This window comes from Acanthaster planci, linkage group LG03 (genome assembly GCF_054643075.1).
Source record: "Acanthaster planci isolate LZ-2023a linkage group LG03, COTS_SCS, whole genome shotgun sequence".
Lineage (NCBI taxonomy): Eukaryota > Metazoa > Echinodermata > Asteroidea > Valvatida > Acanthasteridae > Acanthaster > Acanthaster planci.
The window spans coordinates 6019186-6043172 of NC_141779.1; the positions used below are offsets into that span (position 1 = coordinate 6019186).

General features: G+C 38.1%; 1 protein-coding gene across 5 annotated transcripts in view; it reads right to left on the reverse strand.

The window, feature by feature from the left end:
- LOC110986744 (electroneutral sodium bicarbonate exchanger 1-like) overlaps window positions 1-23987 on the reverse strand; it is a 73855-nt gene that overhangs the window by 33329 nt on the left and 16539 nt on the right. For 2 of the 5 annotated variants that reach the window (XM_022248917.2, XM_022248909.2), the window contains exons 1-5: window positions 17903-18318; window positions 8060-8144; window positions 4786-4956; window positions 3624-3762; window positions 2840-3000 (exon numbers count right to left, since the gene is read on the reverse strand). In XM_022248917.2, the coding sequence (XP_022104609.2) occupies window positions 2840-3000; window positions 3624-3762; window positions 4786-4956; window positions 8060-8144; window positions 17903-18043 (697 nt within the window). In that variant the 5' untranslated portion in view covers window positions 18044-18318. Of the gene's footprint in view, window positions 1-2839; window positions 3001-3623; window positions 3763-4785; window positions 4957-8059; window positions 8145-17100; window positions 17276-17902; window positions 18319-23987 lie in introns of those variants that run through there. The other 3 variants (XM_022248935.2, XM_022248943.2, XM_022248927.2) reach the window with 2 other exon arrangements.

Below are 23987 nucleotides of genomic sequence, written 5' to 3' on the forward strand. Positions count from 1 at the left end.
TGTGCACTGCCAGGTCGCAGGTGGCCTTTGATATTGAATTCCTGACATTCTCTGGCCCTTATGTACCTCAAGCCGCAGAGTACATTTCCCTCATTTGAAAATCTTTATTGCCAGAAGTGCAAAGTGGTTTTTCCTCTACTGACTGCTACATGTACGTGTACATGACCTCCAGAGTATACATGTACATGTCCAAGCAGACTGGCAGCACACGAAGGCCTGCGCATAGCCAACTACTATTCATACATCGCCACTGCTGAGATTGGTACATTCTGCAAATTAACAATTATGTACAAATGTGCCGACTTTGGAAAATTTCTGTTACATGTACATTGTGGTACCACGAAGAGCTGTCGTGAACAGCATCCTGGCTGCTATGACATAACAGGATATCTCTAAATGATAAAGCAAGAATGGACAGACTTACAATATCTAGGCTTGTCTTTGTGTACATTTATGTAGAATTTCAAGTTTGTTTGGACAAATTATTGAAAATGTTTCACTGATACAATGAAAGTTTTATCACCTTAAACTTCATGGTTTTTTCAAAATACATTGCCATCATCTTATGCAACAGAAGAAAGCTAGGCATTATCATAGAATTCCATACTGTCATCATCTTATGCAACAGAAGAAAGATAGGCATTATCATAGAATTCCATACTGTTGTGGAATTACAAATATCCACATAAATGTAGTTCTGTACTGTAGTCAGTGCAAGGACAGAAAGTGTACGGGGCAGTATAATTCACAATGAAATGATATCACAGCAGTGTCACCCAACCATGATATGGAGCAGTGAAGAATCCTCTTTTCCAAAATGTCGTGTAATATTAACCAATCCCTGGAGGCATTTACAGTATGCTTCAGGTGGGAACCTTCCTGAACACAAATCAGACAATATGCAATAACTACAGAAATATTCTAATCCATCAGAACACCACTGAAGCAAGAATTTTGAAGGATTCAAGGTGCAAGTACAAATGTGAAAACAAAAATGGAAACCAGATGGAAATATTTGACGGCAATTTTAAAGTGCAAGCATAACGCAGGTTATTTGTTTGCTGAATAGAGCTGTGTTATCAATTTTAAGAATCCACTGGGGTTTATTGATCAATGATCATGGCAGGTGAGTACCGACCGTACCAGACCATGTTAGAACGCAAGACCTACAGCCAGGAAAGGAACTTGGTCGAGTCTGAGCACCCTGAATCATGACCTTTATCTTCTACCCAACCAAGCGCAATGTGATGCGTTTAGATGAGGATGAACTCATGCACATTCGCGTGGATGATCACTTCACAATTGTTGGCTGAACCGCATCACTTCGGCCAATTATTGACTTATACTCATCAGGGAAGCTGCTAGAAGGATATGTACTCCTTTTAATTGTGTTTACTTACATGTATGACAGTTTTCTAAATCTACATGTATCCTTCCCCCATTCTTCACGATCCACCTGACGTACATAATGTACAACCAAGTCACTAAAAATATACACTGGGATTAAAGGGTTCATGCAACCCTTGACAAGGAATCATTATGTTTCAATGAACCTTATTCTAAAATTTTGTTTGGCTATTTCCAAATGCTTTTTGGTGCACTTTTGGCATTATGCTGATGCAAATTTCTACATTTATTTAAACTGCGAGGTCATTCTCTGGAGAAAATTCAATATTGTACTGATCTGTGAACAAAAAAATTGCTGGAACTACATGTATTTACATGATGCATTTTTTAATGGATGATTCATTGTTGCGTACATGCAAATACATGACAAAAAGCCAATGAATAAGCTTTTGTGAGACGTCTTTTCAGGGAGCATGTTTTGGGTTCACAGTGTGAACAGAAAAACCTTTAAACTGATCAGCGCCTTCCCTGAATGATGTCACGGCAACAGTGCTCTCTGTTTTCAGGAATCGCATGGACAATTTTAACTTCAAAAAGTGTTCAATATGCTTTACCCACAAAGGGTATCAGATTTTTTTACACAAAGGAGTAGAAATTTGCACAAAAAGTGCAAGTGAATCTTCCATGTCCTTTGAAAATTACATAAAGACCGCATTATTAGATTTTAGCATAGTGTTAGATTTTGGAAGATTTGAAAGTGAAATGCTCTAATGTCAATGGGCAATAACATTTCTGAAACTAAAAGGATATACTACCCTTATCAATCCAACATCAGTCATCAGCATTCTGCTAGCACCACACTATGAACCCACACCTTTGGGTCGCATGGAGCTTGAATTAATGTAATAAAGGTGCGGCATGTCAGGTGCGTCTTGCTTGCAGTGAATTAAACACGCGTGCAAACGTAGCACTGCCAATGTGCCATCATGTTTTTAACTCATCAAATATGCTTTTGTAATTTAGAAATGGCTTGCTACTGCATAGACTACACACACTTAAACTGTAACAAGGTACAGAAGTCAGCTTGACAGTGTAAGGGACAAACAACACATAAACTAATGCAGGTGCCAGAACTGACATACACTCAATCAATGCACTTTCTGCTAATGGTGTGTTCACTTTCCATTTTGCTGTAACAGTTATCAGTGTATATATACTGCATGACTGGGGGACTCAAGTGTCCAGAGACTGTGCAGTGATAACAAGCCTAGATTCAGGTAGAGATTAATCAGACAATTCATTCATAATGTGTCGCCAATGTGGTACTGTGCCATGCTTTCATGCACACGAGCCTAATAATTACGAACGTGCATGATGCATGCACAAGCCTAATGTGTCAGCAATGTCTAATTTTGCTCACAAAATAACTTACGGTACATTAAAAAACTGCTGCATTTCACCATGGCACATTCTATTCACTGCAAGTCCTTACCTGCAATCTGTAAGAGATCTTCTGCTTCCATGTCTAAGCACACGGTGCCTGTCATCAGACAACTCCTGAGTTCAAACAGACTATGTAGAGGTAGTGTGGCAATGTGAGGTTTACTCCATCTATCTGCTCCAACATCCACATCTTCCTCATACTTGATCCATCTGAAGACAGACACATCAACATTGGTCACATACAGGTACATGTACTGTGAATCTTAAATGGGCCCATTAGTGTTACTCTTACATTAGCTTACTCTCACATTATGCTTACGAAAAAAGGGAGAAAAAAGAGAAAAAAAAACAACCAGTTACTATATTTCTTTACCAATCTGGTTGTTTGTGGAATGTAATGATGGCATCTAAATGTTAGTTTCAGTGTGTCTATTTTTCAGTTAACTGAAACATTCAAGCTACTGGCTACAAGCTCAAATTCTCACAAACCACCAACAACGGCAACATACACCGTTCACCGTTTGTTCCACATGCACAAAAGTATTCATGATCATGCACATCTTCCTATCAATGCATGAAATAACGGGTCTCCTCTCCCTCCAACCAACGTCCAAAATTGAAGATTCAAATTTTAAAAAGATTAACAAATAACCAGCTAGGCATGCATGTACATGAGCAAGTTACAATATTATCTATTTTGATCAATTTTGATGTACAAACCAAATTTCTCATGCTTATTAATAATGACATGAAGCATGTGGTTCATGGGTCCACATTATGCACAAGACACCTTGTGATACCCGAGGCCTATGCTGGCCTACATATTCTTTTACCTTGCCATCTCTTTCCATGACTCTTCTCCATCACCACCTACAGTCAGCTCCTCCAATTCTGTGAAGACTTCATGAGATACATGTTCCTCATCGCCTTCATCACCGAGAATGAACTTCACTCTCTGCTGGGGTGGTTGCTCTGTGAATGGTTCATAATCTTTGTATTCAACATCTTCAACCAAAGATGACTTTGAACTCCAAACAAGGGCATTGGCTGTGCAAAAATGCCACTCAGACTCATACTCAATACATGTATATCTATATTGCTTCCTTTTTCAAATAAATAAAAACATATCTTTAACATCCCATTTGGGGGTGTTCAAAAGGTACATGCATAACAAATACATGTACATAATGCTCAAAAACAATTTCATAACGTTCAGTGTACAAATGGACATCTACAGGTGTTTCAATTTGAAATGAAGCTAAAGGTCTCAAACAGTGCACATGTAGTACATGTACATGTAGGTATGAACTAATACACTGATGTATAGAACAGTGGTTGTTAATGGTTTAATGCGTGCGTGTTTCAAAATGAGGCACAGCTCCTGTTATGTAAAAGCTTTGTAAGGTACTGCTTTGAATGACAAGAAATGGTCAAATAGGCAATACCATTCTGTCTCTTGGCCAATCAAGACAGAATCTACGGATGAGGTTTAAAAAGGACTATGCCCATAAAACAATGGCTGTACTATCTCTATGACCAGATTAGTGGGCATGCATCGGCACAGTCGAGAATCAATAAATCCTGGGAACTTGTAGAGTCTATGCATAAATGCAAAGGGTTTTTGGGTCGTGCTCCCGCAAGCATTTCACTTTGATGAAGATTGTTGGTTTCAATGTGTTGAAACAAAACTATTCATCTGTGCCAGTTTGATAAATGCCAAATGTTGCCCATGTGGATTTCATATAGTCTCATGTGTAGGCTCTTGAGCAATGTATTAGAATGTCTTTGCATGAAGTAATTCCATGTGGGCCCGTGTGACATTTGAAAATAACACGTAGCACACAACATACAGACTGCTTTATCCTGAGGGGGCTTTTAGACTCAGAGCTTCTAGAAAATCACTGCTGATACGATTCAATTTAGTATTGTTTGTTGTGATATAACCATTTGAACTACAAATGTAGGCCCCGTCTTACAATATTACACTTGCGGTACCTTGCTTTTCTTCTTTCAGCAATGGCGTCTCAGATGACGGGCCGATGTCTTGATTGGAATCCGATTCATCTAAGCCATTCTTCTTATGTTTATGATGTTTATGCCTGTGATGTCTGTGGTGATGTCTGGGCTTAAGGGGCATATGAACCCCAACATAGACAGCACGATGCCCTGAAATCAACAGAAGATATATATACATGGCTTTTATCACCAAGAAATCTGCACACATGTATTACAAACAAGCAGCAGCATGTTTCACACTTTCAGTTCAAAAGAATTGAATACGTACAATGTACCTCTGCATGTACATGTACATGTATAATGTATTTCTTGTTGCCACGGCATACCGGTACAATGGTGAAGTGTAACAATTGTACGTTGTCTGGTTTCCATACACAACAATAATATTGCTGCTAGTGTTAGGTGAGATACATGTAAATCAACCTTGGACACTTACGTGTATGCTAATATTCATTTCACTCACAGAAACTTTGAATTGAATGAACATTCATCCATTTTGGGGCATATTAAACCGGCAATGCATCAGTTACATGTATGTATTGCAAGATATACATATACATGTAGCCTATGTAAACATAAGAGACTTCACCAAGGGCCCATTGAAAAGATGGTTAATGGAATATGCGCTTTCACGGTAATATGTGCCATCTTGTCCACGGGAAAAAAAGGATATGTGTACGTGTTGCTACATGTAGACCTACATGTAAGTGTGTATTAGAATGAAAGCATGATGACTTGGAACAGCACAGGTGCGCAGGCGCGGCATACATGTACATAGTGTAGACCTTTGCACAAAGGTCCACATTATGTACGGGTGTGATGGCGTTGTGTGGACTCGCACACGTCCACACAATGTTTTTGACTCTCTGAAAAACAGCATCAGGGGCATTTTAGGGTCAGGGTTATCTGTAGCAAAATGAAGAGGAACAGTCCGGGAAATAAACATCAAAACCCAGTTCGAAGGAGTTATTCTAGTGGGATAGAAAGGAGCATTTTCCCCAAATTACCTTAGCCACTGGAAAACAAAGGAATGTCAACACATTGTATGTGAAACAAGTATGTGCTCGTTCTTTTTGCCCATGAACAAGATGGCACAGATTACCATGAAACTGATGTGTGTGTGTTACCATTATTATTTAATTTAACTTAATTTCTTGGGGTCACCACTCGATAAGCTCTGCTTTTTAAAGACCCCCGTCCACATTTATTGCTGTGTATTGTTATGTTACGTGGAAAATAAAGTAAGATTGATTATTTAAAACTGCTTATTTCCTCTAATTTACACGTACATGTACACCCATGTATGTATGTGTACATGTCCCTGAATTATTTGGACCATGCATCTGATGAGCAATGGCTAATGTGTGGTCCAATGACGTGCAGACACTCAGTAGTCCCCACAACCTACCAACATTTTCCCTCACACTAGCTACATCTACAATAACATAGAGTTGTACTTAGCTTTTCTGTGAAGCAATCATCGCACTACAAAGAAGCATCTAAAAATATCTTCACTACACGTGCCTGCTGTGTATGCAATACCCATTACTATGGATTAATCCCTCTATATGCAATTTCAATATGGCACTACATAAATACCATGTACACGTACATACAGGCACATGTACTCATGAAGAGAAGCCACAAGGAGGGATGAGCAGCCTTGCATAATGATGTGCTGTACATGTAATCATCAAATATTCCCCCTAACCATGAAACCATACGGAACATACAGCACCAGTGCAGTTTTATACTACATGTATATAAAGTAAACAGTGCCTGAGCCACAACAGCGAAAAGGCCACAGACATACAGGTATCATTTGTCAATGTTTGTTATATTTCTTTGAGGTAACAAAATTACTCAGAATCTAAAGAACAATGTCTAAGAACAAACCTGCAGAAGTTTCAGCTCAGTGAATACTGTATAATCTGAGAAAAACAATATTCTCGGATTTCGATGTCAGATAAGAGGTTGCTTTTTCATGTGTGGAATTCTGCCTGAATTCAGTGTTTGGGAAATGTTGTCAAGTTCAGTCCAATGCCGCTACGCGATGCCACACACTGAATCAATGAATTATACTAACCATGGACAAGTGTATCAATGCTTGTGCTCCTTATGGCAATTTTCCAAAAATGCTTCTTTAGACACATTGTTGGAAATGGCCCGTGTTAATAGTTTCTTCAAAATTACAGCTTGCCAAGAAGAATAATTTCACAAGGAGTTTAGTCCCATAACAATCTTTAAACCAATTATGCTTTTCCACAATTTCATCGGTTACATTTTGGATGACTGCAAATAATTGACTCTACCTTTTAGGGCAGTATAAACACCATTTGCAAAACCACATGAAATAATTTGTAATTATTTCTTAATAATAATAATAATGAAATAATTCAATTTCCAAATTGCATGGGGCACTATAAAAGCTGTGAACTGTTGAAGTCTGCATTAGAAGCAGGTAATCCAATTTGTGTGTGGTACATGTACAGGTAGGTGTTTGAGGTGTCTACATGAGTGATCATCCATGCACTCTGCTTACTGGTCGACACATTGTATAATGAATTTTATCTTTCAAAAAATCCACACCATTTTCATGTTTGAAGAGTTAACAAAGTTAAGCTCAAGTTGCAAACTATCATTCTTGGACATGTATAGGAAACTGCACTTTTAGGAGAAAAACTGGTCCCTCATTGTCCCCTGTGTGCCTTGTGTACACACTCAAATAAGTGAACTATGCTTTGACTTACCGGTATTCTAAATTTTTGCCCTGCCTGATGTGTATTGAAAAAACCCACAAGTGTACTCGTGTGGGACTCGAACCCATGACTTCCTGCTTACTAGTGCAGACATCTTAACCACTCGACCACTGAGCTTGCCTGTGTTGGCTGGCTGGTTTTGAATCAATTGAAGCAGAGGGTATCGTGAACAACTATTTCCAAGGATGGATTTGTGCCCGAGAGACGATCACTGAGTATACTGTGTTATAATACATGTTGGGCATGTATTATAACACATCTAAAATCTGGGCATCTAAAATTAATTAACATCCCCCTGGCGAAAATCCATCCTTGAAAATATTCTTTGACTGTTGAAAGCATTTTGCTTTTTCTTCAAGTAATGCACTCAAAACAAGTTGACTGAATCAAAAACCTTCCTATTCGTTGATTCCATAGAATAATGGCACAAGCCAATGGTACAACTACATTTAAACTGTACATTCTTAATGACCTATACACTGATGTCAATGTACCTGCACTGTCCTGTTCATCCACTGGATGTTGGGGCTGATGATAGTGGATGCCATGATCCACAACCACATCATTCTCATCAATTTTCTGCAAAGGAAACAAGCAATAAGCATTATAAATAGTAAAGTACATGTATGTATACCATTGCACGCAATTCAGAACATTACATAAGTTTACACACCCACTGACGTCAATATTACGTCCTATTTCTCTCAAATATTCTCTGCCCACTACTGTAGCCAATTTTAAAAGCATATGTATTAAAACCCTGCTTTGTAAAGCATGAATGGGCATGATTGTTGGTAGTTGTCTTTCTAGCGTTTGTTTATTTTAATGTTCATTAATGCTTATCAGTACTGGTTCTTTTCTTTGTTATATATTATAGATGTGTTTTACTGTACCCCAATGTTTTGATTTTTCACTTTAAGTGTTTTTCTTTTATTGTAATTAATTGTCCTCTGGAAAACAGTGCTCCTCTGAAAACAAGGTTTCACCATGGTAAATAAGAATAAATAATATAATAACTATGACTTCCTATTGTTCCTCTTTTGTTCAAAAAGGGCAAAAATTCCCTCTGGCTTTGCAAATGTTTTTGAATCAGGGCCAGAATGAATGGCCCCCCAAAATTGTCCAACATTTGAACAACAATCGCCAGCATCTGCATGGAACTGAGGCAGAAATCTAGATTCCTACAGCTGCAATGCACTCACAATATTAATGCAATGAACTAGAATCACATTAGGTCCATACTGTGGTACTATCCTCATCTCTCACAGCTATTGGCCTGATTTCAGTTTACTCAGGAGGCACTAATTGAATGAGGCTTTCAGACCTCCTAGTGCAATGTTCCAAATACATAAACAAGTCCACATGCACCCTACACTTAATACAAGTACATGTCTAATACGTGTGATTACAGATACCAGGATTCAGCAGTAGCTACAGAGCAAACCTGGCCTGCTGTTACAGTAGCTTTCCAACAGTTTGACCAAAGACAAGTAAGAACAGATACAATATGTGTTGTGTGTACATGAAACACCAACAGATTTGTACTCAGGTGTTGTACACTTGATCTGTCAACATGTCAAGTACATGTACATGTATGTTAGAAATACTCATTGTCTACAGCCAAAAAAAGAGTTCCCTTCCTGAATCCCGATTACAAGTGCATTTCCTATCAATTAACCCTCCTTCTGTTTTAACCGTCAAAAACAGTCAAAAATGCCTTCCACTTGATTTCCCCCAGTACACAGACACATATGGGAAATTTGACTGATTTTGACTGATATGACAAATGTGTCAAGAATGTATCTTAGCATAGGAGGGTTTTGATGCTTTATCCTTTTATGCTGTTAGTTATTGGTTGCATTTTTCCCCCAAAGTTTTTTTAATATTCAATTTACATAAGTGAAGTTCTGCTCTCGGACACAGAATTCCTTGTGACTAAAAACCAACATAATAAATGATTTGATTGTGGAACAGTAACAAAGGAAATTTACATGTAAGACAGGGGTATAAGAGTGAGCATGGGGACAAACATGTATGAGTACAGAAACAGGCATGTATATTGTGCATGTAAATGATGTGTAATTCACCAGGAATGTTTGGAAGGGGAAAGGGGCCATGCATCAATACAGGGGTAGAGAGACACTGTACACGTGCACTGGGGGAAGTCATTGGAAGTGGAACATATGTTCACGTAGCTTTTTCAAATTTCCTTTATCAAGAAGAAACAACCTTTTACATGTATCTACGGGTACCCACTGCAAGCTAACCTGGGAATGGGAAATTCTTTTCACACTTTTCCTCTTCCCAAGGAATACAGGTGTCATCTCTGCATCAAATAACAGTGATTGCACCCGCTAAGTCACGTGACCTACATGTATAGTTGGTATGAAACATGAAACAGCAAACATACATGTAGCGTCCTCCCATAGCAAAGTGTGTCATAAGTGTAATTTACCAAATCTTTGGTAAACAAAACTTATGACACACTTTGCTATGGAAGGCCGTTATGTTAGTTTGATACCCATTATAGGTTACATGTATGTGACTTAGCTGATGCAATCAGTCTATTGTGTCAAGGACAGGAGGCTAGAGACAACCCCAGATGACTGCTTCAACAACTCCATTAACTTAACATTACCTCAATTACCGTAGTTGAGAAATTACATAAACATATGCCTCTATACCAAATGAACTTTTACCTTCTGCATGTATGAACGTATTGCACAGTTAAACCCCAATTCAAACAAAAGGATGCAATCTGCCAATAAATACACAAATCATTCCCGTACAAAGTTGATCCACCAATTTATCAAAGATTAAAACCAATAAAAAGCTGAATGCAACCTTTCTCCTCTTGTATACACTGTACATGTATGTATTGCACATACATACTATACAGATCAAATTTATGTGCACAAAGGTGAATTGAGTGGCCACAGACTCACATTGCATGTAACTTTGATCATATCAACCGTACAACTGTTGGTAAAAACTACTACAATTAGGGATTAATCCAGCCGTCCTTCCTACTGTCTGTAGTTTTCTATCAGACCAAATCAGGAATGTTTGATATCTGGGCATAATCTCAACTCAACTGAGACTGACTTATGGCATTTCGCAGCGCACAAAGTTATGGCCAATTCCTTTCTCACGTGTACATGTAACATTGATCAATGATATTGACAGTTTTGCTAGGTTCCAGTACTTTGCACTTCTGTATGTTGTATTCTTGAAAGATTATTTTTATTCAATTCTATTTGATGATGTTTTCTATTGCTTTCACTTAATTTTTTATAGTTTCTTTTGATTGAACCTACATTTCAAGACTGTTACAAATCTGTTGCTAAATGTAGTGAATGAAAGACATAGGCTTACTTTTCAATATCTTGTGTTTCATTTACCTGTGTGCTTGTACATACACACATGTATAGTACTTATTGAATTTCTTTATAATTGCATGCATAGCTTTTTGCCTTTGTGCATATTTTGAGAAGATATAATTGTGGAATTTAATGGAATATGGCCATCCTGTTTTGGTTTCTGAAAACAAAAATATACATGTACATGTATTGTGGAAAGTTGAAGGTCAAACACTTCCTACATGTACATGTGGTAAGTTGACTGTGATAACAAGGATGCATCTGTGTTTCATTATCAGCATCAACAAGCCAATGGTTTTAATCTTCTGAGATGAGATGCCACAATCACATGGCACTGATCATCACTTCACACATTTGACATTAAGGAACTACCTGTATGTGCACTGTGTGTAAAGTTCACAAACTAAACATCCGTTGTTTTGTGTTGGTTTCAAAGCTTCTAGTTGAGAGAGACACTTTAAATATGAAAAATCAGATATTTTCCCTTTAAAGTGTCCCTCTCAACTAGAAACTTTACTGTACAAAGCCAGAACAAAAGATACAGTGGAAGTACTGGTACCAACATAATAGATTTCACTCATGAAGAATGATGAAGAAACTTCCAATGAATGGCTGAAAATTGCTTCCAATTCCAAAGATGGCAAACATGCCCAGACAAGTACATGTATGTACCAGATTTTGAAGGGTCATTAAGGGAGACATAACTTTACCCCTTCTCCCAAATGTCAAAATTTCATCAACCCCCACAAAGTTTAAAATTCACGTAGAACTTGGAGAAGATGCATGAACAGTGTTTGATGATCAGTTGTTCATTGACTGCAGGACAAAGTCCTCATCAAAACCAACAAAGTCTTGAAGATTTTTATTATACATCATGTATTTTGCGAACCGCCATCCAACAACCAGGTTGAAGAAACATCATATCCCTGATGTAGTGGAATTACCTGTGTTTGTGTGCATGGAAGTTCCACAACTTTCATTGCCTGTAATTACCAAAGCTTTCTGCTGCTAGAATTGAGACCTTCGATCACTTTGAGGTGTAAAAAAAAGGAGGGGTGAGGAACAGCTAAACATCATAATTACCTACATTGTACTTCTACCTAGTTTTGAATTAGTGGGTCACATCTGTATAAATGCCACATTTTAAATGGAATTCAAAGTCTCTTGGTAAGTGTACATGTATGTACACACATGTACAAATTACATGCACGTCATACTGATCCTGCTTACACTGTTACTGGGTCCAATACACAATGAACAGCAGCCCAACAAATTTCATCCTCTTAATCTTGTCTTTTTATGGAGTTCAAAGTTTCTTGGTACATGAACAATGTACACTAATGCAAAGTACTGGTATGGTACCTACTGCTACTGCATGAGTCCATTTTGCAATTAGCAGCTTTACTGATAACAACCCTACAAAAACATCCGATTTCATCCTCCAAATGCATGAACTCTTAAAGAGCGGGGGTTATTTTTGCCCATCTCACAGCTGGGGGCCCAGGGAATTCTCCCCCCCCCATAAGAACAAAGTGGCAATTTTTGTTTAAACTTGGCATGCATGTTATGACATCCCTTATCATCTACAAATGTGAAGTTTGAACTCAATCAGACATATGGGTTTGCTGTTACGGTCATTTGAATTTCAAAGCTACACGTGCACCAGCCTGTGTGCATTAAGCTTCCCAGTGGTTAAATTTTTGGCAGACTTGCCTTGGAAGAATGTGTGCTGTGCAAGAATGGTATGTTTGATTTTCACAACATTAATGTCAAAATGACCAGAAGAGTTACTCTAAAAACTCATAAAGGCTCAGCTCCCAAAAAAAAAGCAGTGTAGCGAAATCTGAAAAAAAAGTTGGGGGGCCCCTTTAGCTCTTTAGGGTTAATCTTATCTTTTTATGGAGTTCAAAGTTTCTTGGTAAGGGTGCATGTACCGTATGTTTACATATACTTTTCTGCAAATCACATGCACTTGTAATAGTACACATTTTAATTCAAAATGGCTGCAAAAATACTGGATATAGCACCTGTGATACACGTAGAGTTTAAGGATTACACTGAAGGTTCTCACGTTTACAATGCAAGTGAAAAGTGCAATTTCCCATTAAATATATTAAAAAATATCCAAGGACTCCTGAGGTACATGCACATGTACAAGCTGCCATTGGTGTTACAATGTTGCTGCTACTGTAACTTGTTTGGACCCTACTTTATCACCAGATAATGTCCAAATGTTGAACAGGGCAGTGAGGAGGGTCCAAGTCATTTCAACTACATCTAAAATAATGTCTAGAAGAATGATAATATAATTTAAATGTAGACCATACACATGATGAAAAGCATTTTCCTAAAAGCCTGCTGACATGTAAGTTATGCCTGCATACATTTGCGCATAACATGTGAACCCTGTGCCAGTGCATGGCACAGACATCTTTGACATTTCTGTCCTGAATTCAGGTTATTTGTACAAGGCATGGATGGGGAATGGATCAGCACACTGGTATTGTAAAGACTTTGAATGGTATGAAGACCACCAACATTCCCAGGGAAATCTACCTCATTACATCAATAAAATGTAGCCCTTTAATGATCCTCATTTCTTTTACCTACATGTACGCATACATTGTACATGTAGCTATAAACCATTTTGTACGATGTTGACCATGATGTCAAAACCTTACTTCTGTAAATACAAAGATGCAAAGCAGTGTTCACAGTTATAATTTCTGTTTTGCTTAGCAGCCATGACAGAAGTCTGCTTTGAATTGTAACCATAGCTACTACATGTAAGCCAGTAAATATCAAACTTTGATGCCTACCAATTCTGCACTGATTATCTGTATGCCTTTGCCTTACCACTATAAAGACTACACGTACTGGTCCATGTACATGTACATGTAGGTACTCTCTGGGTCTGTACACGTCTAACTGACAATGGAATCGCATCTTGAACAGGATGTCAATTGAATTGTGAATTACTCTCTACAGGACACAACACAGTAAAACTTAACACAAACACACATATACATGTACATGTACTAGTACAGTGTACATGTTGCTGTATCTACAAGTACATGTTGCTGTATCTACAAGTACATGTACATGTATATATAGGTTAACTGATCGATTTCTTTTGAAAAACCCTTCAAAATGCACCCTTGTGTCACAGTTTCAGATGAGTATTTCCATATTCATAAGCAAAATTATTGTCATGTCATCCCTGGACGAAAGCTTTAATGTGACACGTACACTGTACCCCAAAAGGTTCTCTTCTTTGCTGACTCATTGTTATTAATATGCATAGCAATAAGCAAGCACCAATGGATTTCTCAGAGATGTTTTTTCAAGTAAATTTCGGGTTTACAATTTTAACAGAAAATATATGCACTGAACTACACTTCTCTTGATGACATCACAGCAACAGCAGCCTCAGTGGCCAAGCAAATCATGGATTATTTAATCAAATAGAGAGAGGAAAAGTTTTCATATACTGAAGAATAAAAGTCGCACAAAAACTGTGTTCAAATTGAACCTGCAATGTACTTATCAGTGTGTATACACCAAAATTCATGACAGATTTTCTCAACCCTAATCCCAGCAGTATGGGGAAATATAAAAATTGGAGGATTAAAAATTGCTTGGGTTAAAAACAAAAATACCATCATGCACAAAAATCAGCCTTCTTAAGGAAGCTTTCCGTGCACGTTTTTTGGTGCGTTGTGTACACAATGTGTTCATGCATTTCACTTTTACTGACACAAAAATTGACTCCATTAAAATAACACATGTGCGCATTGTGTTTGGCCATCAAAATCATCCCGGAAGCAATTTTGATGGACGCGCATCGCTTGGTGCAAGTGTTAACATGCATATGGAAAGGCGTCTTTATGTGACTCTTTAAAGATGGTATCATTTGTGTGTCTAAGGATTAAGAAGGGGGGGTGGATAAATCTCCCCATACACATGTTCAAAAATCTAATGGCTAAATTGCCAAGTAAAGACAAACGAACAATCCTGTGCTACATATACATGCAAGTCCATACGTGTACATGCTTGTAAATCTAAAAAAAAAAAAATTAAAGGCAGTGATGGAATACGGAAAGGGGAAAGTAACAGTTTATCAATAACTTCATGTAACATGGCCAGTAGTTAGTTTTCACTTTTCAAAATTTTTTTCAGCAATATGGACATCTTGCCAAGTCATCCCAGACGACGTGTTAACTTAGGTCAATTTCACATGTACATAATATTCAAATACTCTCCTGACTAGGTTCAGGATGGCGAATAAACCTGATGTTAGACAATCACAAAAAATAAATACATTTCCACATATCGGTCAGGCAAATGAGATGTTTTGTGCAAAGTTTTGGAAATATGTTCTGTCCTCTCTCTTATTCACATAAAGGCCTTTGACTATCAGCAGCATACTGCACTGACAAATGTTAGTTGGCAGAATTGTCTCGGAACTAAAAATGCCAAGGATACGACACCCTAGAATTCGGTTTTCCTGACTGTTCTGAATCCAACAGGATTATTATTAAAACTGTGTTAATGGGGTTAGGATTAAGAACTGAGTTGAGGATTTGAGAAAGTATGCAGTCAGCCACTGAGTTATGTCAGCTGAATCAACTATTGGCTGTAACTGTTACCCTTGCTGACAGTAGTGGATTAACAGGATTTGCACAAAGCCTTTCATCAGGTTACTACTAAATATCTGATGCCTCAATGAAATTAATGCTGAATGCATTCACAATCCCAAAGTCCAAGTTGTCACATGTAGAAAAATATCATGAGGTAATCATTACTCTTCTATTTGAACCAATTTTAAAGGGTCCATGCGATGAATTTTTCTGAGACAACCATTTTGTACAACTGTATGCCTTTAGTGGTATGCACTGTTAATGTGCAGGAGTGAAAACCAGTAAAGATGTTTTTATTAGCTTGTACTCAAAGCTGCACTTAAAAGCTTCTGCATTATTCTGGGTTAACGGAGGTACCGTGATGCCATTCTAAAATGGGCACTGCACAGTTATGTTCATTGAATACATCTTATGAGAAAGGGTAGCTACTGGCCTTATTGCCATGTGCTAATATAACTGTGAACATGAGCACTTGCTTTATGTCATTAACTTGGCAATGTGACAGATAAGAAAGCCAGACTGCAGCAGATTTCAACCTGTTTTGTTTCCCCATGATATAGCATGTAATGAAGATGCAGTTAAAAAACAAGAACATTGAGCTCTGTTCACAGAAACAGCCCAAAACACAGATAGCTATTCAGTACAAAAATGGTTGACAGAAATTGAAGTTTTTAAAGCCTTTTAGATTTGTTCACCATAACAAGTAGGATAGATATAAAAGTGCAATGTGTTGGCTTTTAACTAGTATGTTTCAAACCAGCTTGGGCTTGCACCTATCAGTCCATTGTCGTCACTTGACCCTAATTTGGTTTTTTAACACATCTTTCCCCCTAAATCATGGTGCATCGACATGATAAAAAATAAAATTCCATATCTAGTGGAAAGCTCAAATGCATCATGCTTGTCCTTTGAAACAGTGTATCATATAACCATCACTTTTTATCGGGGCAAAACCAACTGAGCTGTGAACGTCTGGCACTGACAAAAAGCTCTGCCCCGCTTGGAAGAATCTTCTGCAGTCTCTCCAATGAGACTGTCCTTTACATTCCTTGTGCAATATCGTAGGGCAGCTGACATTTAACAGCCTCAGTGTTGTTTTGACTTAGATGTACAGTAGAGTGCATCGCGACTTTTACCTTTGGCTCTGGCTGACCAATAGAAGGAGGTGCATATATTTGAATACATGTATACATGTCCAGATACATGCCTACATGTATCAGATGTTTGTAATGAGTGGTCATCATCAAAAAGATAAATTTACTGTGTATGATTACCCTCAGACGAGCCACCCCTTTCCCTCTGCATAAATTGAACTGCCTAACAAGTCGCAGCTAAAACATCTCTTCAGAACAGACACCTGAAACACCTAAGGCTCGACATTGTGTGAAGATAATTCATTTAATATGTAACACTGCATACACATAGATGGCACATGTACATGTACACTTTCAACATACAGTACATGTATACACATACCATGCCAAGTAGATCTTGACTGAACAGTTTTACCCTTACCTCACTCTCAAGTGGATATCTTTTACCTTGCCTTGCTGTCATCACACAAGTATGCTTACCAGTACAAGTTTAATGCCAAAAGCATACATACATGTACATGTAGGCTACGATGCACACAGGCAGAAATTTGTTTTTTGACTGCCCAGAAAGCAGTGTTTACTGGTGACTAGCTTTGAGCACAGTAAGTGACCCTGTCAACGTAGTGGAACTAGTACTGAAAGACATGCTTCAGTGAATGCAACTGAAGTAACAATAGCCACTCAATGGACCTTAATCCCAAATAGAGTACATGTAGATTTGAGCACAGTAAGTGACCCTGTAAACTGAGGACTTTTATTGATACAGTAATGCTGTACAAATGTAATGGTAATATCCAATAGCGTAGATGCACATGAACAATTTGTCCTTTGCTCTACAAACATGTACCTGTACTTTTTAAAATTTTATCTCTGACCTGCAATGAACAATTTTATTGCCAATCTACAGACTTCAATCAAAAAGCAGTGGTGCTACTGTTTGCAAAACACATTTATGAAATATAAGAAAAGGTGAATGTATAGACTACATGTCCGGCAAATTAGGAACTACTGCTGAGAAGGAGCCACATTGATGTTCAACTTCAAAATCTTCAGAAAACGCAGAGTCCCTTCATTCAAGTAAATATGAGTAAAACTCACTGGTCAAGCTTGGTGCAGGCTGCAAGTACGTGCACACAAAAAAGCTTTAGTGATAAAACATACTGTATCAGTGTTGACATTCTAGGCACATGTACATGTATTTTGGTTATAGCATGCTAACCAACCTCTTTGTCTCTGCGGAACCACCTAGCAAAAGATAAACTTCCCCTCCGCTTGCCAAAATCAAGACTGACTTTTCTCTTGCCTACAGAATCCGTGCTGGCTCGTCTCCTCTTTTCAGCTTCTTCAACATCCTCATCCGCCATGTTTTCCTTTTACAGTAGACAATTACTGTGTCCTTTGCCAGAACAAGCCAATAAAATTTCCGACCGTCAAGTTGATACTTCCATCAAAGCTGACGAGTGAAAACAAATGTTTCTCCAAGATGTAGTGCACATCAGGTGTGCATTCATGTATAAGTACTGTACAGGTACACCTGCCAGAACATATACATTGAATGTGTAGGTGAAAACACCAGACAGCCCAGGGATAGCATTCACATAGTATGTACATTGGCATATGCTTGTAATATTCCTCTGCGCAGATGCTCTCTTACAATGTATATGTACACTTTCCTCCACAGTGCATTCCATTGGCTGTAAAGGCTAAGGAAATTGCACAGGGAGCAAAGGATATGCCGTGATGTGCAGATGTGGCGAAGGCTTATCAATTACAAGTGATTGGTGATATGTACGTTGCTGCCATTGATATTCCTTTGAAGTGGAAGGGATAATTTTCCATAAAGTCTCTACTCTATACATTTGTTTTCAGATAACAAAATTGTGTTGTTGCATGTAAAAGTGTGCTGGTACAGTACTTGGAGCAAATTATGAACCATTCAACAGTTCCACAGTACTACCTCAGACATGTCAGAGCTACTGCACATCTACATGTACCTACCTACCTACCAGGCACAAGTATATTAAATTTCAAGAGTGATAACTTGCTGCACATGCCGAAGCCTCAAGATATGTCCACGCAAGTCTGCATATACCGTATACGTGTACTGACCGATAACTGGTCAATTATGGCAGTCCAGTATAAATTTACGAAGACCCTGACAATTCAGTTAAGAAATGAGCAATTTCTTGGCAAAGAAACCTTTATTTAGGGTTAATAATAATGATAATAATTCATGTTTGAAGTCTATTATATCTATAAAATGATCTCAATAGGCTACCATGAAACTTGCATGTAAACCACTTGTAGTGTTGTCTCACACTTGTTTTTGTCTTGTCCTGTTTGTCATTTGTCTGTCCTAGTAGGTTAGATTGCTTCGTTTTCTTTGTCTCTCCATAGGTTGGGGTACCAAGCGTTCTTACTTAACCTTAAACCTAAATGTTGTCATCTAATTCATCAAATGTAAAATGATACATTATGTAATGTTGCTCAAGTTAATGGCAATGTACTTAGTACTTAAGTAATGTGAATCATGTTTGCTTATTGTAAAGAATGACAGCATTGAAATAAATGATTCATTCATTCATTCAAAATTTAACAAACATCAACTTTAAGGAAATAAATGAAAACTGAAATAAATTACCTGCCCTTAACAAAAAGCATACATTTACAGTCAACTATCGTTATAAAAAAGTTACAGGGACCAGACAAGTTCAACTAGGACTTTGTTATAAAAGGAGTGGAAAACAACAAGAGACTTCAAGACATTGAGATTCTTTAAAACAGTATTTTGAAATAACAGTGTTCTTTATACTGAGAATCAACTATAGGGGACAGCATGTACCGGTACATGTACATGTATTTCCCACACATCAGCCAAATCCTACATACCAAAAATGCCTTGTCACCACACTTAGAACTATTGTTTGCACTTTCTGCAGTTTTAGCACAAGGTCACATCTGGTGACCAAGCTTGGGAAAAGATATCTGAATTGCTTGCAATTATTACAGTAATAAAAAAAAAAGACCTTGAAGTTGGTGATTTTTAGGGCAAGGCCACTCTTGCCTTACACGTAAATAAGACAATTATAGAAGGCACTAAGACTAGAAGATACATGTACATATAGGGTGCACCAATGCCAATGCATATTGACTGAAGGGGCATGGAGACCACAATGTGTATTGTGTAAATGGGAGTATTTATCCTAATAAATGTAATAAAAGTAATAAAAAAGAAATCAATTTTTTTTTATTTGTTGGCTGACCTCTCCAGTTCAGTTTGGGCCATCCACTTTAACCTCTCTTGCATGGCATGTTGATTTGCCAAATTTTGTTGTTTCAGAACTTTGAGTGTGTAAGTTAGTTATCCAAAAAAGTTCTGACAACTGAACACCACGCATGTTAAAACTGTCATTTGCCATGTACAAGTACGCAACCATCCGTGAGTGTTGGGTACCACATGCACAAGTACCAAGAAAGAGAAAGTTGGTCAATATTGGAAGTACAGGTACCCGACATGCAGGATCTGCCGCACATACATGTACATGTACATGTACGATGTACAGTACTCCTCTTGGAATGTGGGTGTATGAATACACTACAGCTATTTATTTTTGCTGCGGGAGGTGTCACTGCTTGAGGTACTGAAACACTCTCCAAGTGAACCAAATTTAGTTGGGATACATGAACATACATGTATGTGTATACATACACTGCACAAACGTATCTTAAGCATTTTTGCTAGTGTGGAATTGAGCACCAAGCCACACATTGTATTTGAACAGTTTGTGTTTATGTTAATGACCCCGCGACGTGTATATGTGTGAATGATTCAGAGAGATATCAAGACAACCAATCTGGCTGGCATGACATCGAATTAAGTGTTGGTGTGTTTAAAACAAACTGATATCGAGGACCATAAGGCGTATGGATGTTTTTGCAAAATGGATGTGATTGCCAAGGTCATTGTGCTGGTACATGTAAATGTACACATTGCATGTTATACAGGGCATAAGGCAAAACTGGCCATGAAGCTGGCAATTTTTGTGGGGTACCTCAACCAGTAAGAAGGGAACAGCCACAGCACTGGCTGCTGTCGTCATTGTTTCCTTGGAGCCCTGACTGCAGTCCTAAAGATGTGCACAGAGAATGTTGATCTTTCTTCAAGAGTGGTGTCATGATGCCCCTCTCAATGTTGATTGGTCTGCATATTTGAGATGATTTGGAGATTCCCCTTGGATTGTGCATGTACGCTGCAGCTAATGAGTTACATGTAGAATTACAATGGCTTCATTAGATCAAATAATTGCGTTCTTTTGTATACATACTGTACAATGTACATGTACATGAATGCATGACATTTCATGTAACCATGGACCCCCTACAGTAGGAAATATGGTTTAAGCTTTACAAAGTGTGCTTGATATGACCCAGTTACTGATGCCCAGGTAGGAACAGTGCTTAGCCAATACAGGTCTATTTGATGCCCAGGTAGGAACAGTGTTTAGCCAATACAGGTCTATTTGATGCCCAGGTAGGAACAGTGTTTAGCCAATACAGGTCTATTTGCTGCCCAGGTAGGAACAGTGTTTAGCCAATACTGGTCTATTGTACGGTAAGTCGGTCAGATTTTAGTATGGGCAAAAGAGCATGAGAGCTTAAAGCACCTGGGAAACTTTACAGCAGACTGTTATATGAATTCTTATAATAATGATGGCCACAGATTTATCGGTCACACATCGGTACATGTACACATATTTTATAAGATGTTCTTGTTCATTTAACTGAATTGAAATTACCGGTATTGAAAGTAAGACAAACTGATCTGTCAACAAACTGTCCGTTAGTTATATAGTTGATTTTCATGTCTCATTTTACTTTATTTAAGAGTTACAAGCAGTACAGTTGTGGTCTCTACTGTATTAGGGCCACTTTTTTCAACTGCAAGTTTGAAGAGTGTTAAAGGCACAGCCATCTTGTCTTATGATGATGAATACTTCAAGAGTACAACAACTGCAATGACAACACAGACATTTGTTAAATGTTTTTCACAATAATTTTGGTCATGATGTTAATAACCATTGTCTTTGCCATTTTTCATTAATTTAAATTGAAAGAAGCAGAGCAGCTTGTCCAGCTAATTAAAGGTACATCCATGTATACTGGTACCACGATCTATACACTTGCATACATGTGCTTGAATCATCTACATGACATAAATTCACATAATTTTTTTTAAGTCATCCATATTGGCAGATGGATGTCTGTTAATGGAAACTCACACAAGTTTCTCATTTTGTTCAAGTTTTTTACTGAAATAACAATACAAGGGGTGAGCCTGCAGCTACTGTATGTACAATGTACACATATTACAAGTTTGTTTGATCATTCATTTGTTCATTGGATCAATTGACTAATGGACCGATCAATTGATCAATCAATTGATCAATCAATCAATCAATCAATCAATCAATCAATCAATCAATCAATCAATCAATCAATCAATCAATCAATCAATCAATCAATCAATCAATCAATCAATCAATCAATCAATCAATCGACCAATCAATCAATACTTAAATCAGTGTCTATGCTACCTCTTTAGTTGAACATACAATTTTTTAGTAATGTACCCAGTATCATTGTTAGGATGGAATAAAGCTGTTTAATCTTATCTTTAAATATAAAAATTGTTTAAGTGCATTAATATGATTGTACTTATAGATGTATTATACGGTATGTCTAATGTCACTCAATGGTGTGTAGGCTATAATGTTATCAGTGTTCTCTAATGTTTATACAGCATTATGACTACTTCTCTTTCTGTATTATTAACCTTTTTCTCATTTTTCATATTTCAAAATTATTCTGTACATTGCGATGTTCATAATTTTCGTGAATTTCATTTACATTATAATAAACTTTATACGTTTGTTTTATTGCTGTCTGTGATTGTAATTTTGCCTCTGGCAACGATGACATTTTATTTTAATAAACCAAATCAAAAAATAAATTTGGATACACCTTGAGCCTTTGTACTGTTTAAACTTGACTTTGAGCTTGTCCTGATAATATTTTTGGTCAATGATTACAACCCTAACTCCATTGTATGATCTGACACGGACCAAAAACAATACGTTGAATAGCTACGTCTGCATATCTATATTTGCTGGTCGTTTTAAACACGGTAAATGTAGCTTGCCTTTGATTGAATTTTTAATGTTTTGTATGTGATTTGCTTAGACTGCCTGTTTGGAGAGAGTGATATTTTGTTTTTTCTCTCTGCAAACTTCTTTCTTCCAAACCTGGGCAACAACCCTCAGTGATAAAGCAGCCCCTGCATGCTTGCTTGCAGCAAAGATGCACCAAATGCAAATAATCAGGGTTTGAAATTCACGACGGCCACGACAGCCAGTGCCGTCGATACCTTTTACTTGCCGTGATGCCCCTCGGAAAATTGCATTGTCCATGGCCACTTTTGCTGTGCCCTAGGCACACTTTGGCCATTGTGCCCTTTCCAGTGAGTTGTCAAAATAATTAACAATAAATTAAGCCCAGCGCTAGCACTCGCCGGCCACGCTGGTCGGTGAGACCACACCACGAGCAATCGGGCTTGCGCAGACCGCATGGTATACGGCCACATTGCCTTCACTCATGCAAACGAAAAATTTCTTAAGCAGCGAGCGTTACTATAGTTATGCGCACCCCTGCGTTACAGGCCAGGCCAGGTGTGCGCTACATGGACTGTCCAGAGGGGGTAGCGTTGACTGTCCAACTTCATGTAGCAATGAACATCGTGCGTGCTAGCAAGCACAGACTCGCACCCTTACGGATTGCTAAGCGCGGTGTCCCATAATGCATTGTTGCATATACCGCTATTGCACACTTTCGCATTGATCTGCTGCATGTTCGCAAGCACAAACCCGTACCCGTACCCTTACGGATACGTGTAGCTAATCGGAGTGTCCCATAATGCATTGTTGCATATACATGTACATGTACCACCAGTGCACTCCGCATTGATCCGTGTCACGTATAGTACGTGCTTCAAGGGACGCGGACCAGCCACGTAGAATCGAAGTTTTCCTATCGCTATTAGCCCGTTGTCAGTTTGTCCCCGTTCCCTACATAGTGCCCACACATCTCACGGCTTATGAATAAATCAAAACGGACAGGGACCAGTCCAAGATCACAGTGGCATGGTGTGTGTAAGCCCTACATGTACAATTATGCCAAAGATACCTGTAGATGTACGGTAAATGTAGGCCTACATTACATGTACATAAGTACAGTCACATGCAGTTTTTGTTC